Below are 15,201 nucleotides of genomic sequence, written 5' to 3'. Positions count from 1 at the left end.
ATACCTGACAATTTATGGGGAATTTATAAAGTTAAAATTTCAGATTGAGCTAAACCTACGGTTTACAAAATCAAAATCAATGACTCAGGTCAGGTAGAAAATGAACTTGATTTAGGACAAGGTGAAGTCCAACATACAACATACAATGTAACATCATCAATAACATAGTATGAAATTTAAAAAAAATATTAAAACTTCTAACTAGGAATAACTGTAAAATAAATAACATAGCAATGGATCTACTTTTACTAGAAGCCAACCTTTTATAACATCTTAAATAAAGTTAACTATCGTTTAATTGCATCTATTCATATTGAGCTACTCTTTGTATTTCAGGAAAGCAACAAGGGCCACTCTTATTCTAGTTCCCCTACTTGGGCTACAATATTTACTGTTTCCGGCGAAACCAAAAGAGGGAACTGTATTAGCTGAGGTTTACCATGTAACGGTGGCGTTAGCTATATCTTTACAGGTTAATTTTTATCTTTGTCGTATTGAAATTACATCTCAGTGCCGTTCTCATCGAGATGTTATTACTCACTTTATTAAATCCAAACGAGAATTATCTTATAATACTTTGTTTCTTTGAAACTGTAAATACGTTTAAAGTCATTCGATAGACAAAATAATATTCTATACAGAGGATTTCAAATGGGTAATGATTTAATATTAAATTGATCAAACGAGTTGAATACTGTCCAGCTTTTGCGAGCCTTCGTTTACAATTGTGTTTATTACATAGTTTATGTATAAATGGAAAAAGTTTAGATAGAAAGAAGAAGAAATTTGTTTTCATACTGGCGCAGGCAACGCGTCGTTCAGTTTGTTGCTCGTATAAATAGTTTCTGACACTAGATGTGTAGTGCTCAAATCATAAAAGGGGGTAACATGTAAAAATATTGTTTTTATAAATTATCATCGATAGGGTAACTGTACTTTCATATTCGTAGAATATTTAACACGGACGGTATCATCATACATCATATAAATTCCTGTCATATAGTTAGTTAATTCTAGTTAGGTTACTTAAGGTCAAATATGTCTGTTTCGGTGAGATTGTTTACAATGTTTCAACCTCACGTGTGTCACTTCCCCTACTAAACTACCAATCGTTGAATATTCAAGTGAGGCGACAATTAGGCCTACTGGATGCAGAAATTCCATAATTAATCTGTTTGTGACAGGACATTTGCATTATTTGATTTGAAACAGTATAGTGGACATAAACACCTTTATAGGATTGGAATTGCATAATAAAAAACATTAGCTCGCTAGAGCTTTTTACTGCATACGAAAACTTTGCAATGGTTGGATAACATTCTAATAATATGGAGACCATCATTTGTCCATATTCGTTTTCTCGGCAGATGTTTGTGTATTACTGCTATAATTTAACCTTTAAGCACGCTTATGGTAGCGTGGGAATCCTGTTGCAGGTACTATCCCAGTCCTCTATCCACTGATCTTTACCATTAGTTTATTTTTAATTGGCCCTTACGGGGTAAATTGGTCATATTCAGAGAGACGTAAACTTGTTTCAATGCCCCCTTGGTTGATAGTAATATTTAAAATCTAAATTGGATTCCAGAAGGCGGGGTAAGGAAATTCACAACGGTCACAGCAATGCACTAAAGATGATAGCACTGCTTCTAATAAGAAAAATCTAGACTTAGTACAACACCTGCTCTTTTTAAGCTCTACAATACCGGATATTACAAATAAACATATAAAACAACAATATTATAAACACAATCACCTTGTAATTACAAAGAAGAAACATACTGCCATAATTAAGGAAGTAATTATTATAAAGTATTGTTGTTGTAATCAAAATAGGTGCATATTAAGAAAACGTTTGAATGCGATCACATTGTCCCTGTGGCCAAAATCAAGGCACCATTCATTCCACGTATCTGGGCCTGGTACGCAAAGGAACGTTGTCCGTATGACTTCGTTTTAACAGTGAAGAACGATGAAAAAACGAGTGCTGGAGTAGGAGCGGAAGATTCTAGATGTTGTGTACACGTGAGTGAGGTCAGATAGGTATATTAGATTGGATCCAGCCAATAAACTGTAGCATAATGAACCGATGTTGTGTTAGAATCTGAATAAAACAAATATCTATTATAGGTTACAGTGCAGGGGTATATTGTGCTTAGTTCTTTGTACTATAAGGGTAATCTGAGTAGGTGTGTTGTAAACCTTTTGAAGTTTCCGTAATATATACTGATACTAGCCAGATAGAACTGACTTTCAATACTCGAGTCTTGAAAGTACTAAGGAACACACACGTTTTGGGAGAATCAAGCAAAAGAAAATTACGTATGGAGCTGATCCATGCAAATATGCAAATTGTCACGATATGTTGGCGTAATGAGAGAGAACTATCCAGATTGACTCCTAGCTTTCGAACTGCGTGCTTGAATTATTGTTGGTATTGCTGAAACTTACTATTGGGGGTAAATGGTGTAAATGTGAAGGTATTTGCGTGGTGATCAGTATGGCTTCAGTATTATAATCATCAATATGTAACTTATAACGTCATCCATGACCTCACATCGGCAATGCAACACTCTACTCATTGGATGTTAATTCTACTTCATTTGGGCAGCTAGAAATTTTACATTTGAGTGAAATCAGCGTACAACTGTTGATACACCAGTGATTATCAGGGCTATGCTGATTTAGGTTCCATATCTAATCGCCACTACCGTAGCATGATTGGTCTGAGTATAAAGGGACGAAAACACACACTGACACTCTTTTACTTAATTCTGCCTTTCCTATAATTATTCTTCTGACTGTCCTATTTCTTCCATATTTACGTTATCTTTGGCCACGCACCACCCGTTGTTTAATAGTCAAGTGTGACTGCGTCAACGTATTTATAGATTTATAGATAAACAACGGATGTCGACAGATGACACTTGAGAGCGGCTGAGTGTATAGAATGACGAGAATGGGACCGAAACAGAGCCTTGTGTTCAACATCAAAAAAACAAACTGAACTGGAATGTCTCCCATTTACGGACATTATTTATGTCCCGTTGACTCAGTGGGATCTGAACGATAGGAAGCCTGTATTTTGAATACCAAATACATGATGGAGACGGTAAAGTAATATATCATGGTCTAAATGTGCCATACGCCGCAAACAAGTCAGGGAGGATGGAGACTAATTTTGACACAATTCATAGCAAATGGATGGCCTTTAACTGCTCTCAGAAGGGCAGTTTCGCTACTATGGCTATGGAGATATTCATATTGTACATTGCTGAAAACGACCATCTGAACTCAGATGAAATATAAGCTGAGATAGAATAACGTTTTCTAAGAGTTTTGACATGAACGGGAAGTTGGAAAGAAGGTTGTACTTCTTTAAATCATCATGGTCAAGAGTCGGTTTCGTCAAAAGAGGCTTTTTAATGGGGTTCTGGGAAAATGATCTGAATTCCACGAATGAGACAGAAGTATTAGTAACACTGGTTATTAAATGCAAAATTGAATCTAATCACTCAAGCAGCGGTGATGACGGAATCGGATCGAGTCAGCGTGTCTTTGGGGCGCACTGCATTGCAATTGGTGTTAAAAGCTGCCGTGGATAGTATCTATTACAAATGTATCGTGACGATGAATTAATTGAAATTTATTGATAAGCTTATTTCTAATGGATTGTACTTTGTCACGGAAGAAAGTTGCAAACAGGTTCGGAATTTCGACCGGAGAAGGTCGTTGGAAGCGTTGTACATTTATTCCTTGACATTAGAATGTTCGTGATCTTGAAATAGCTGAGACTTTCTGTTATCTTATTAGGCTGATTTCGCTGCGTGAACGTTATTTATTTTATTTTTGACATTAAACTTAACAGCTTCATAGATCTACTTCTGAATAGTGAAGCTGATGGAAAGTCAAATCCTCCTAGCAGTGCGAAACTGAACACTAGCACTATTATATCATGCAGAACACTTTGGAATCGAAACTCTACACTTGTTTGTTTGCATGTTTGTCAAGCAATATACACAAGTAGTTATCAAGTCATGCTGATGTAGGATCTAACAAAGTTGTTAGGTTTGCTTGGATGTCATGTATTAGTTAGGTTTTATTATCATACAGAGGTTTCTCGTAGTGGCAAGCAGAGCTTGAGGCTTAGGGACGGAAACTTTCATATGACATATTAAGCAGTTGTGATCTGCTCATGGTACACTGAACGAGACTGTAGTCTATGATATGTAAGTGTATGAAGAGTCTATCTGAAATATGACCATGTTTATTGGCGATTTGCTAAGTCACAGTTTGAGATTGAAACTATGAATATAATTTATAAGTCTTGATGTGTATGGGGTTTCAAGACGAAGCGAAAATTGAGATCGCTAAGAATAATTAAGTTGCCACCTTTCTAATAACCATAATGTATTAGGTTAGCAAACTGCTCAAAAAATATAGATTCAATTAGCTTTTGTTTTTAGACATAGAGGAGGGTGGCAAAGGCAGAAAACAATGCAAATGACTTTTGTTTCATTATTGAGTTCTTTGTGATCACGGCAATCCCACCTCATTGGATGTAGCATGGGTACGACTTGATCGAGTAAGGGGAGGGTGTTAGATCTGCGCACTTTGTATCAGCGCCTAATGTTTTAGTAATGTTTCTGTTAGGAAAAACGCCTAAATCCTGACCGCTGATAACGTTATATATTTCTGTGCGCATTGCAATTGGTCGCACTGACTAAGCGTTGAACAATGCTGTATGCAGCGGTTTCTATGACTTCAAGTTTTCTGCTTTAACGATTTTAAATTGTAATGAAGGAAAGGCTTGAAGGCATATAATTAGAATGGTTTTCCTGATCTTCTCTGGTCGGCTTTAAGATAAAGTTTATTTTATCGCTGCCGTTTACATTTAAGTAAAGATGAACGTAAGCCCATGTCGTTCAGTCTAGGGCACAATGTAGTATGGAGTGCAAAGGATTGATTTTAATGCAGTTAATGAGGGTCGATCGTAAAATAAACGGGTCGACTGGCGAGTTTAACGCGATCACATTATAATCAAAAGAAAGTTCGGTTAATGTTTCTTTTTTGTAATGAAGGGTTTTGGTTTCAATTCTAGAAAATATGTTAGTTTTAGCTCTTTTATATTACTTAATTCAATACCATAGAGTCATTGAAGATGACATTACACAAAAAAGTATTTAAAATAGGGTGGAGTATTTAGAAGAAAGCAACATATCAACAAAAACAAGATGAAGTAAGAGCGGTCATCTACGACGTTTTAATCAAAAGCAATTCCCAGCTAAGGAATACCCATATATATGTCAAGTTTATGTTTACAAATGTATGCTAGTCGATGGCCTTTATGCATGAACACCTCTGAATTACCTTATTATTATTATAGAAGATCTCATCATGGAACTGATGACGGTCTGCAGTTCAATTGCCAATCAATCTTCGAGAATAAATTGAAATTGATACTGAAAACTACATTTAAAAACTCGGGACTCAATGGAAATATCTCAAGCGAGAAAGGAAATGACAGTATTCGAAAATATATATGTACGAAAATTTTCCATGAAAGTGTTGATTCAAATGCATTTGTTCAGTAATCGGGACATAAAAATGTAAATCTCTTCACTTGCATGTCATTTGTAGGTCCCCAGTAGTTTTATGAAATCTGGTGTCTATCGCCAACCTAAATCCACAACATTGTATCAGAGGTTATCGCGGAATATAGCAAAGCAGCTGCTATATGGCAGTCCACGAAACATCTGCTTTAGTTAATTCAGAAACAAATTTAATCAACCAAAACGAAAACCGCCTCCTACGTGAGTGTCATGATTTGTTTGCAAATCAATAGGGTTGGCGTCTGCGTCCATTGTTTTTTACAATATAAAGTAGTTTCTTTATGAGTGCAATATGAAGTTATGTGCGAGTTCAATAGCGCAAAATACTGAACGAAACTGATAATGCAAAATTAACGGTGAAAAATAATGAGCATATAATAAGTAACCTTGTGAACCATATTCATGAGGATCCCATTATTATATACAGCAGTGATGGCCCGAAGAGAAGAAATATTCCGCAATGTAACTCATCTTAAAACACCATTTTGAAAGTAACTTCAAATTTCGGCTTGTTAAAATATGGTATGCGATAGTGTTTATGGAGCAGGTAAAATTGGATGACAGAATACTACTAGGGACTCAAATTTGTTTAATGAATCTACGGATGAATGTTGTAAGTATTTGGGCATAAAGTAAAACATAATTGAAAGCAAGACGCCATTGACTTTTATGGAATGAGGAACTACACCTTGTGACAATGTTGCTGGGAATTTTCCAAAACTGAGGCAAATGTAGGGTAATTTAATCGTTTATGTTTTACATTATTGCACCGTTTCAAGTTGAAAAGAGAAAAGAAAACACCACAACGTTCTTTGAGTGTCTTTTTAAAACAAAATATCAAGCAAATGAATATAAACATAGTCCGCATGTTAAAAGAGATTGAACCCTCTTTCTGTAAAATAAAGCAAACATTTAACTGTCATCTTAGATTTAAATGCATGAATACTTTCTTGCATTGAATGAGGGTCAATTAGAAAGTATTTAAATTAATGAGGTTTTTTATTTCTGCTTGACTGGATAGTTCTAGGTAGTGTTAGCTTATTAAATGAGCCCTGAAATGTGTCTAGAATATGTGTATTCAGCAAGACGGGCGCGATAAATGGTTACGTTTTAAAGAAAAATAAACTCACCTATTACTGAAATTCACATTCATTGATTTACTTCATGCAAAGAAGTCTAAGCCGCCATAGCTAAAAATTAAATCTCCTTCACCGCTGCAGACAGGTCTATTATATAAATACACATTATATACTTATGTGCGTCTCGTGTTCTTTTCAGCGGGTTAGACTGTATCTGTCGTGAATCCCCAACTCATTTTTGAAGCAGATACATTCAAAAACTAGAAACATCTGCAAATAAAAAGGGGATTTCTAAACCATATAAGAACTTTGTTATGAATTTGGGGTTAAAACTCATCAGATATGGTTTACAAATATACATCTCTGCCTAACTGCCGCAACCTGTTGATAAGCCAAATATGACTCGTTTATATATATGTCAGAAGCGAAGGTGTTTGATATACATCGAAAATGTTTTGATATTTTACAGGGTGCACTCGTGTCCTTGATATACTGTTTTTGCAATGGCGAGGTGAGTTCAATATTTGTTTACCTACAATGCATATTTATGTTTCAAATACAGAAACGAACTTTGATTGCATTATGCTAAAATAAATTCTGTACTTATCTTGATTGATTTTGATTTAGTCACGTTTCCAATATCAGTAATCTCTTGAAAAAGATAAATGTAAAATCCATTATGTTTGCGTATTCTGAATAAGTAAGATTCTGCTTTACCTTCCGACAGTACAAGAATTAATTTCCAAGATAACTAAAACAAATATCGATTATTTTTTGTTACAAACTATAACATGAGATCTTATTTCCACAAAATCCAGTTTGAAAGCGAAGCTTCTTATACATACCGTTTTGTTGACAAGGTGGTAAGGATATATGACGTACCATAGAACTCTGTTTCCTAGGTCCTTTCCATTATGAGAAGAAAATGGAAGCAGCACCGATTAATGAGGGGCGGTAGTATCCGATCAGCAGGGCGTGGTGCTTCAACAACATACACAACAGCTGAGACTGTAAGCCAGATGCCTTCAGGACCATTTTACAATGCAATAAATAACAAGGTCAGTTTGGGCTGTCATCCTTGACCATTTTGCAATGCAATAAATAGTAAGGTCCGTTTAAGTTGTCATTCCGACCATTTTGCAATGCCATAAAAAACATGGTCAATTTGGTCTGTCATCCTGACCATTTTACAATGCAACAAATAACAAGGTCAATTTGGGCTGTCATCCCGACCATTTTACAATTCAATAAATAACAAGGTCAATTTGGGCTGTCATCCCGACCATTTTACAGTGCAATAAATTTCAAGGTCAATTTGGGTTGTCATTCTGACCATTGTACAATGCAACAATTAACAAGGTCAGTTTGGGCTATCATACCGACCGTTTTACAATGCAATGCATATCAAAGTCAATTTTCGCGTTTATTCCGACCATTTTACAATGCAACAAATAACAAGGTCTGATTGGGCTGTCATCCCGACCATTTTTCTATGCAATAAATAGCAAAGTCGTTTTGAGCTATCATCCCGATCATTTTACAATGCAACAAATAACAAGCTCAATTTGGGCTGTCATCCCTACCATTTTACAATGCAATAAATAGCAACGTCATTTTGAGCTGTCATAATGACCATTTTACAATGTAACAAGTAGCATGGTCAATTTGGGCTGTCATACTGACCATTGTACAATGCAACAAATAGCAAGGTCAGTTTGGGCTATCATCCCGACAATTTGATAATGCAATAAATTGCAAGTTCAGTTTGGACTGTCATCCTGATCATTTGCTTATAGCTGTGTGACAGGAAAATTTATATATTAATAGCTATTGTTTCACAAGGTTAATTAATCGATTGTTTTCTCCTATTGTTGAAAGAAATGGCTCACCCAGATAAAATATATCTACAATTATGGTGTATACATTTATGAGTGCATGATAATAGATGTTCTCGTATCCCGTGATACTTGATTTTCAGCCAAGGAAAATGAAAAGTTACTTATATATCCTGAAATTATCAGTATGCACTATTTAAAAAAATAATATTGCAGCAAGTGCTCTAGTGACTGAAATGTAGATTATGTATTGAAATTATCACATGTCATGTAATATATTTATATACTTGAGAACCATTTTCGATTTTCATCTGATAATGTCTTCATATATGAAACAACGTATAACCTGTCTTTATTTCAGAATGGCTCTGAACTGGAAATGAGAAACCTTGGCAACGACAGCTAATATTTGACGATATGGTTGCTTTACTGATGTTGCATTGTGCGTCTTTCGTGTTCCTTATCAATCTTAATGCACTTATCAACATTTTACTTTTAACGGCATTTACCCCGATTATTTGGATCTGTGTCGACATATGAATAGCTCCCAACGCCAACGTAGGCTGTGTGCGGTTCTTGCTTTCCAAGATAATTCAAGTGTCCAATCTTTTATGAACCAAACACTTCATGTAGGAAAAAGCAAAAAATATAACTGTTTCAACGGTCCATACATTACGTTGTGAAATATACAAGTTTTAATTTTACTTTAAGACTAGTATTTACTTCTTGTTAAGCAGTGCGAATCATTTGTAAGACGTTTCAGTCACGATTTGGTTAGAGAGTGGAGATTTCAGTCACGATTTGGTTAAGGAGTGGAGATTTCAGTCAAGATTTGGTTAGGGAGTGGATATTTCAGTCACGATTTGGTTAGGAAGTGGAGATTTCAGTCACGATTTGGTTAGGGAGTGGAAATTTCAGTTACGATTTGGTTAGGGAGTGGAGATTTCAGTCACGATTTGGTTAGGGAGTAGAGATTTCAGTCACGATTTGGTTAGAGAGTGGAGATTTCAGTAACGATTTGGCTAGGGAGTGGAGATTTTAGTCACGATTTGGTTAGGGAGTAGAGGTATCTTAGCGAAGAACATGCTCTTCATTAGCAGTTATGCAACTCATTATAGTGTAATACACCGAGGGGTCTCATTCCCGAACAAATTCAACACCCGCGTGAATTCTGCTAGAAGTCACTTGTTTTCATCTTATTTCAGAGAATTTCTCGACAAAAACCGTTGTCTACTGGAACCAACAACGCTCCAAAACCATACATATTTTAGTATAATCAATGAATGATCACACACATAGGAGTTTAACATTTAAATCACAGCTTCCAAATTGCATTCCAACCTCATATCTGCGTGGTTTCTCCTTGTTCGGATTAGGTAGAGAAACGTTAGTGTTTAAATACGATAAAATACAAATCACAACTCATACACTGTTTGGCCTGAGGTCTAGATGAACGTGTCATTTGTGACAACATAGTTTTAAGATGTACAGGTCATAAGTGGATAACTGATTTTAAGATGGATAGGCCAGTTTTGGAAACCAGAGTTTAAGATCGATATTTCATTTGTAGAAAATAAAATAAAAATTAAACTTTCCTCCTATCTTAATTCTTACTCGTAAAAATAAACCAAATTTCTTAATGCATATAATGTTTGATTTATGCTGATATAAAGACATAGAATTTCTGGGGTACATTTTAATTAAAATACAAATGCAATTTACATCGAGTGTATCTTCCTAAACAGCAAAGTGAGTATTTCTTAAATCAGATGCATCAATTGGCTTCCATGTTTAAACTCGTCTTAAAACTGTGTAACATAAGTTAATATATGAATCCAGCCTTTTTTTGTCTAGATATCTACTCATTTATCTATATTGTCCTATTTTGAAGAACAATTTATTAGATGAAACGAAGAATTAGTTGTCGGATTTAAAGGTTAGAGTTAAAAAATATTTATATAAGGTCGATATTTCTAAATTTGGAACGGAACAAGCATGACTAGTTCTGTAAGCGGATTTGAGAATAACCAATTTTACTTGAGTCAGATTTTATGAATTTTTCTAAAGCAAGCACAGATGGCAGTTTCTTATGTGCACTTCGCAGTCTAACTGCAAAAGACAAAACAAACAAGAAAAGCCCAGACGTTCTCATATATACAAATATCTGTCAGTATTTTCGAGATATGCCTCAAAACGCAAGCAAGAAAAACAAAACAAAACAAAAGCAAACTCTAAAACAAAATAAGCAAGAAGGCGAAGAAAACAATATGCAAAGTGCAAGCCAATATCGATGATGAGTGCACAACACCATTCTCTCATTATCATACACGAACATTTCCATCGAAAAATGGATTTTGATTTTGAGACTAATACGCCGTGAGAAATGACACGCCACGACAACTGATCTGGGCTGATCCAGTGGTAGGAGTTGAACCAGAACCCACATAGTCTAGAGTCTCATGCTTCAACTTTGAGCTATAACGCCTCCACCACACCAAATCCACAGCACTGGCTTGAAATGGGCAACGAATGCATGGTGCGCTTTTCATGCAACACAGGCGTTATAACCGCTTTACTTAAAAAAGATTCTTTGTGAAATGAAACCAGCTGGTATATGAACGTTTCGTTTCGCGTGAGACTTAGAACTGTCTATAATACCAAGCCAGAATTAGGAAAGCAATTCCACACCAGTTATGTATTTTTTCAAGTTCGCGGATTTCACTAAAGCAAATTAATAGTTGCTGACAAGAACGTAACAATCTACATCATGATTTTGGCTTTCGTGCGTTCTAAACTTAATTCAGAGAACGCATTAATAATGATAGGCTGATTGCAATATAACGCATTGCGGTCAGAGAAATCCGAAATGTGCACAAAAGATTCTTATATATATATAAGTGTGTGTGCAAGTAAAAAGAAAAGTACAACCTAAAATATTCTGTTTCGATTAAACTAGGTGGGTGGGTTAAGGTTTGTCAAAAAAAGTGCTTGATGTGCTTTTCGGTCACTTAAACAGATAGCAGAGTGTTAGTTATTGGATAAGTCGTGAATGTATAATATCTTACTAGATTCAGTAGATGTCTTCTTTCAAAGGATGTGCTATTGAAATATATGCACTCTATAGCTTTTGTCAAGTTGTTTGTCAGATTTGACATCGAAACTGTCTTCATTGTCATAATCGTCAGACATTCCCGTATTAACGTTACCAGGTTTGTAATATAGGGTCTTGTACTAAAACAACATAAAAATGAAAGAATCAACACAGTAAGTGATACATGAATTGAAACAGTCATCACATGAGTGAACACTTCGAACTGATTAAGTTAACAAGAAGTAACATTTTAGAAACATTAAGGAAATATTTCTAACGACACAATGTTAAAAGAATTTCATTTTCAATCGTTTGATTTCCACCACAGATAGCTAAGCTATAATAAATGTTTAATGTGTCAGTGGATATACTATAGACATAGAACGCGTTATTCCATGTTCTAATTTTGATCAGTCTGATCTGAGAAAATATTCCGAGAAACAGATCAAAGATACAAAATACAACAGGCCTTTTCCAATGTGAAAAGGACATGAATTGAAAGGATCAAAGGAATTGATTGAAATGTTGAAGATATCATCAACTGTATCATTTTTTAAATCTGGAGCTGTATTACCTTATCTATTTTACATGTTAGACTTCACTATGTTAAAAAGTATACCATCACAATTTGTTTTGTAAATCCCCTAATACTGCTCTATTTAATGGTATTATATAGTTATTAATTTTCAGTTCACTCTTTGAAGTCTGTATGCGTGAATGATATCTAATCAGTACTCAGTGCAACTAAAGGCAAATATATTATCAAAAACCGTAAAGTATATAATATTGTTTGATGTCATTTAATCATTTTTATGGTATTTAATAAACTTTGTGAGTTGTTGATTGGATGAAATTTGCCAATTGTTGATGTCCAATACAAGATCTGTCCAGTATTAGCAGCATTGGTATTCATTATTCAACTGCAAAGATCACGCCTTTTTTTGATTTCATTCTCGACTGTTTCCTTCAAATAATTTTCAGTCATTTTTATAGCGAATATCTCTTAATATGTTCCTTTTGTAACATGTGTGTTCAATTCCTGTTTCTACTCTTTGGAAATCACAGGATATCTTAGTTTGGTCATTTGAAAAACAACATTACTCTTGGCTTTGTCATTTCGTAACACAACTTACTTTGTTACCATATCATAACCTTACTCGTATTTCATCTGAATTTATAAATAACGAACCTTTTTTCTTGATCCTGGGATTGCTGTTTTTATGTTTAGCTCATGAAATAGTTATTTCGCTTCTCTGAAAACCGTTGCACATATTATAAATTAGCTTTACTTGCTTATTTCTGTTGCGCATACCTTTTTCGGTTCATTTCACAGCGCAATACAGGATAACAATGTGTTCGAAAAACTCTAAGTTTATCTTGTTTAAAAAGATATCTACAATTGGTCAACCTACAGAGATAGGATATTAATATAGGAAACATTTAACGTGGTCCACTCAATAATATCATAGCTGATGTACGATTCCTGTGCTTACGTTTCTTTTACAAATATGTGGTTGCTCAAAAATTGTTGTTTTGGGATTCGAAATTTCAAACATTAAAATTCAAACTTGTCAAAATAAGAACCATTCAGTTCAAAGTACCAAAACCATGATCCCGCAGGCATATAAAAATAAAAACGATTTACAACAGAAGGCCTGATCTTTTATATCAAACGATATCGGTAACATCACGTTGGGATGCGAGCCTATGCAAGAGTATGATGTTGACAACTATATTCCTCCACGAAAGTCAGTTTCATCAAACTTAGGTATTGTCATGTTTATTTTTTGTTTTGTGTTTTAATTTGGTCCACGATTTTTGATTGTGATGGTCATTTATAAGCAAACTATTATATACTTAACTTTTCTTTATGACTGTAGATTATATGTACAGATAACTATCACTTGTAAACAACATGTTTCCATGTATCTGAGTTCAGAACCTTGATTTCTCCCTTCAAAATAATATTGTATATCTGATGTTTTTCTTATTTGTAAGTTATAAATAAATTGTATGTTGATATTTGAGTTTATGGTCTTGCCTTATATGCAACTTTTATAATGTTCAAGAAGTAAACCACATCCTGGTCCTCGTATTAAGTTCCAGGTTATTATTTATGGCGGTGATCATCACAATTATTAATTCCTATTCATACACAATCATTATGAAATCACTTTTAGTTGTGTTCAGGTATAATTTGAGCGGAAGGATTAATTAAATCATTAACTGGAATAATTAATGTGCTCGTTTACTAGTTTAACAGGATTATGGTGTACTGATCAAATGACAATCTGGCTTTGATCATTGTGGCGCACCAGGACATTCAGAAATATTGCCATTATCTAAACACTGTAAGTTTGGGCCTGTAATAGAATGTTTAGGATTACTTGGGACTTAATTCAAAATGCAGTAAGTTCCTCTTAGAGCATGTTGTAGCTTAGAGAAATAATTTATTGCTTTTACAAGGCCCTTAATGTTTCGCTTCTTTCTGTCACAGTACAAGACAAGAGTTGTAACACACATTAGCATCAGCTGCGGATCTTAATATCTTTAAAACATTTAAAAGAAATACAAATTTATTTTGAAATTTAAATTAACACATTGTGAAGTTTGAGAGTACCTGATAACGATTTTAACTTCGCACACTTGCCATAGCCAATGTCATCTAATGTAGTAAAGCTTATATCAACTACTAGTCAGGGAGGGAGGAAGTAGAAAGACGAAGGGAGGCAAAGAAATGCAAACTGAGAGAGAACAACTGCATAAATGGGAAATGCAACGAAAGTGAAAGAATTAGAACGAGCAGGCTTGACACACCCCATACATCCCACATCGCCCCCGTTACATCCAAGTTTAGGTTTTGATGTAACCGGGAATATTAAGTCAGTATTCCCTTTCAGGGTAAAAGTAGGTAAATACTTTCTTCACTTCGAGAAATCTGATGGAAAATTTATATGACCAATAGCGGATTGGAATTTATTATTACAAAATGTAGACATTAACAAAGCTTGTAAAGTCTACAATTCGCTGTTAGTACAACCAGATCCTGAGTATGCATGGGTTAAGGAATGTATATTGAATGCTTATGAGTTTGTACCCGAGGCGTATCTTCAAGGATTTAGGCAGTTTTTAAAATAAACTGTACAAACCCATGTCAAGTGTGCAAAAGAGAACGAATAATAAATATGATGGGTGGTGCCAAGCCAGCGGATTGATTAAAATGATGATAAACCCAGACAGCTCATTTTCATTGACAACTTCAAGAACTGTGTCAATGGTGATATCAAAAACTACGTTGAGGGAGTAGAAACTTTCGATAATGCTGCTCGTACAGTTAACCACCATTCCTTGACTCAAAGTCTCGTTTGTGAATAAGTCTTCCTCTCAGCAATTATTTAAGACTACTTCCAAATCTCAATCTGGCACTTTTATGAATCAAGCTAGTTATATGACTGATAAACTTTCCTTACCTCTTCCAAAGTTCATTTGTTCTAAAAAGAAAGGGTTCGGAATTTCTGATTGACAAGGGTAAAAAAATAAGCAACAGAATAAAGACAAACTATTCCATATGCTCTTTTTCATTG

The 15,201-nt window shown here is 34.8% G+C and overlaps 1 protein-coding gene across 1 annotated transcript in view; it reads left to right on the top strand.

Moving 5' to 3' along the window:
* The window catches only part of LOC149776684 (calcitonin receptor-like), an 81,354-nt gene extending 68,456 nt beyond the window's left edge, over window positions 1-12,898 (top strand). Inside the window, exons 11-14 of the mRNA XM_089941218.1 lie at window positions 337-472; window positions 7,161-7,202; window positions 7,594-7,749; window positions 8,888-12,898. Coding sequence (XP_089797344.1) covers window positions 337-472; window positions 7,161-7,202; window positions 7,594-7,749; window positions 8,888-8,932 — 379 coding nt within the window. The 3' untranslated portion in view covers window positions 8,933-12,898. The remainder of the gene's footprint in view (window positions 1-336; window positions 473-7,160; window positions 7,203-7,593; window positions 7,750-8,887) is intronic.
* Window positions 12,899-15,201: the final 2,303 nt, after the last annotated feature.

Source organism: Sinohyriopsis cumingii, chromosome 18, assembly GCF_028554795.1.
Source record: "Sinohyriopsis cumingii isolate HCF-2022 chromosome 18, ASM2855479v2, whole genome shotgun sequence".
NCBI lineage: Eukaryota > Metazoa > Mollusca > Bivalvia > Unionida > Unionidae > Sinohyriopsis > Sinohyriopsis cumingii.
Note: the sequence above shows the minus strand (reverse complement) of the source record. Positions and strands in the feature narration are given on the sequence as shown.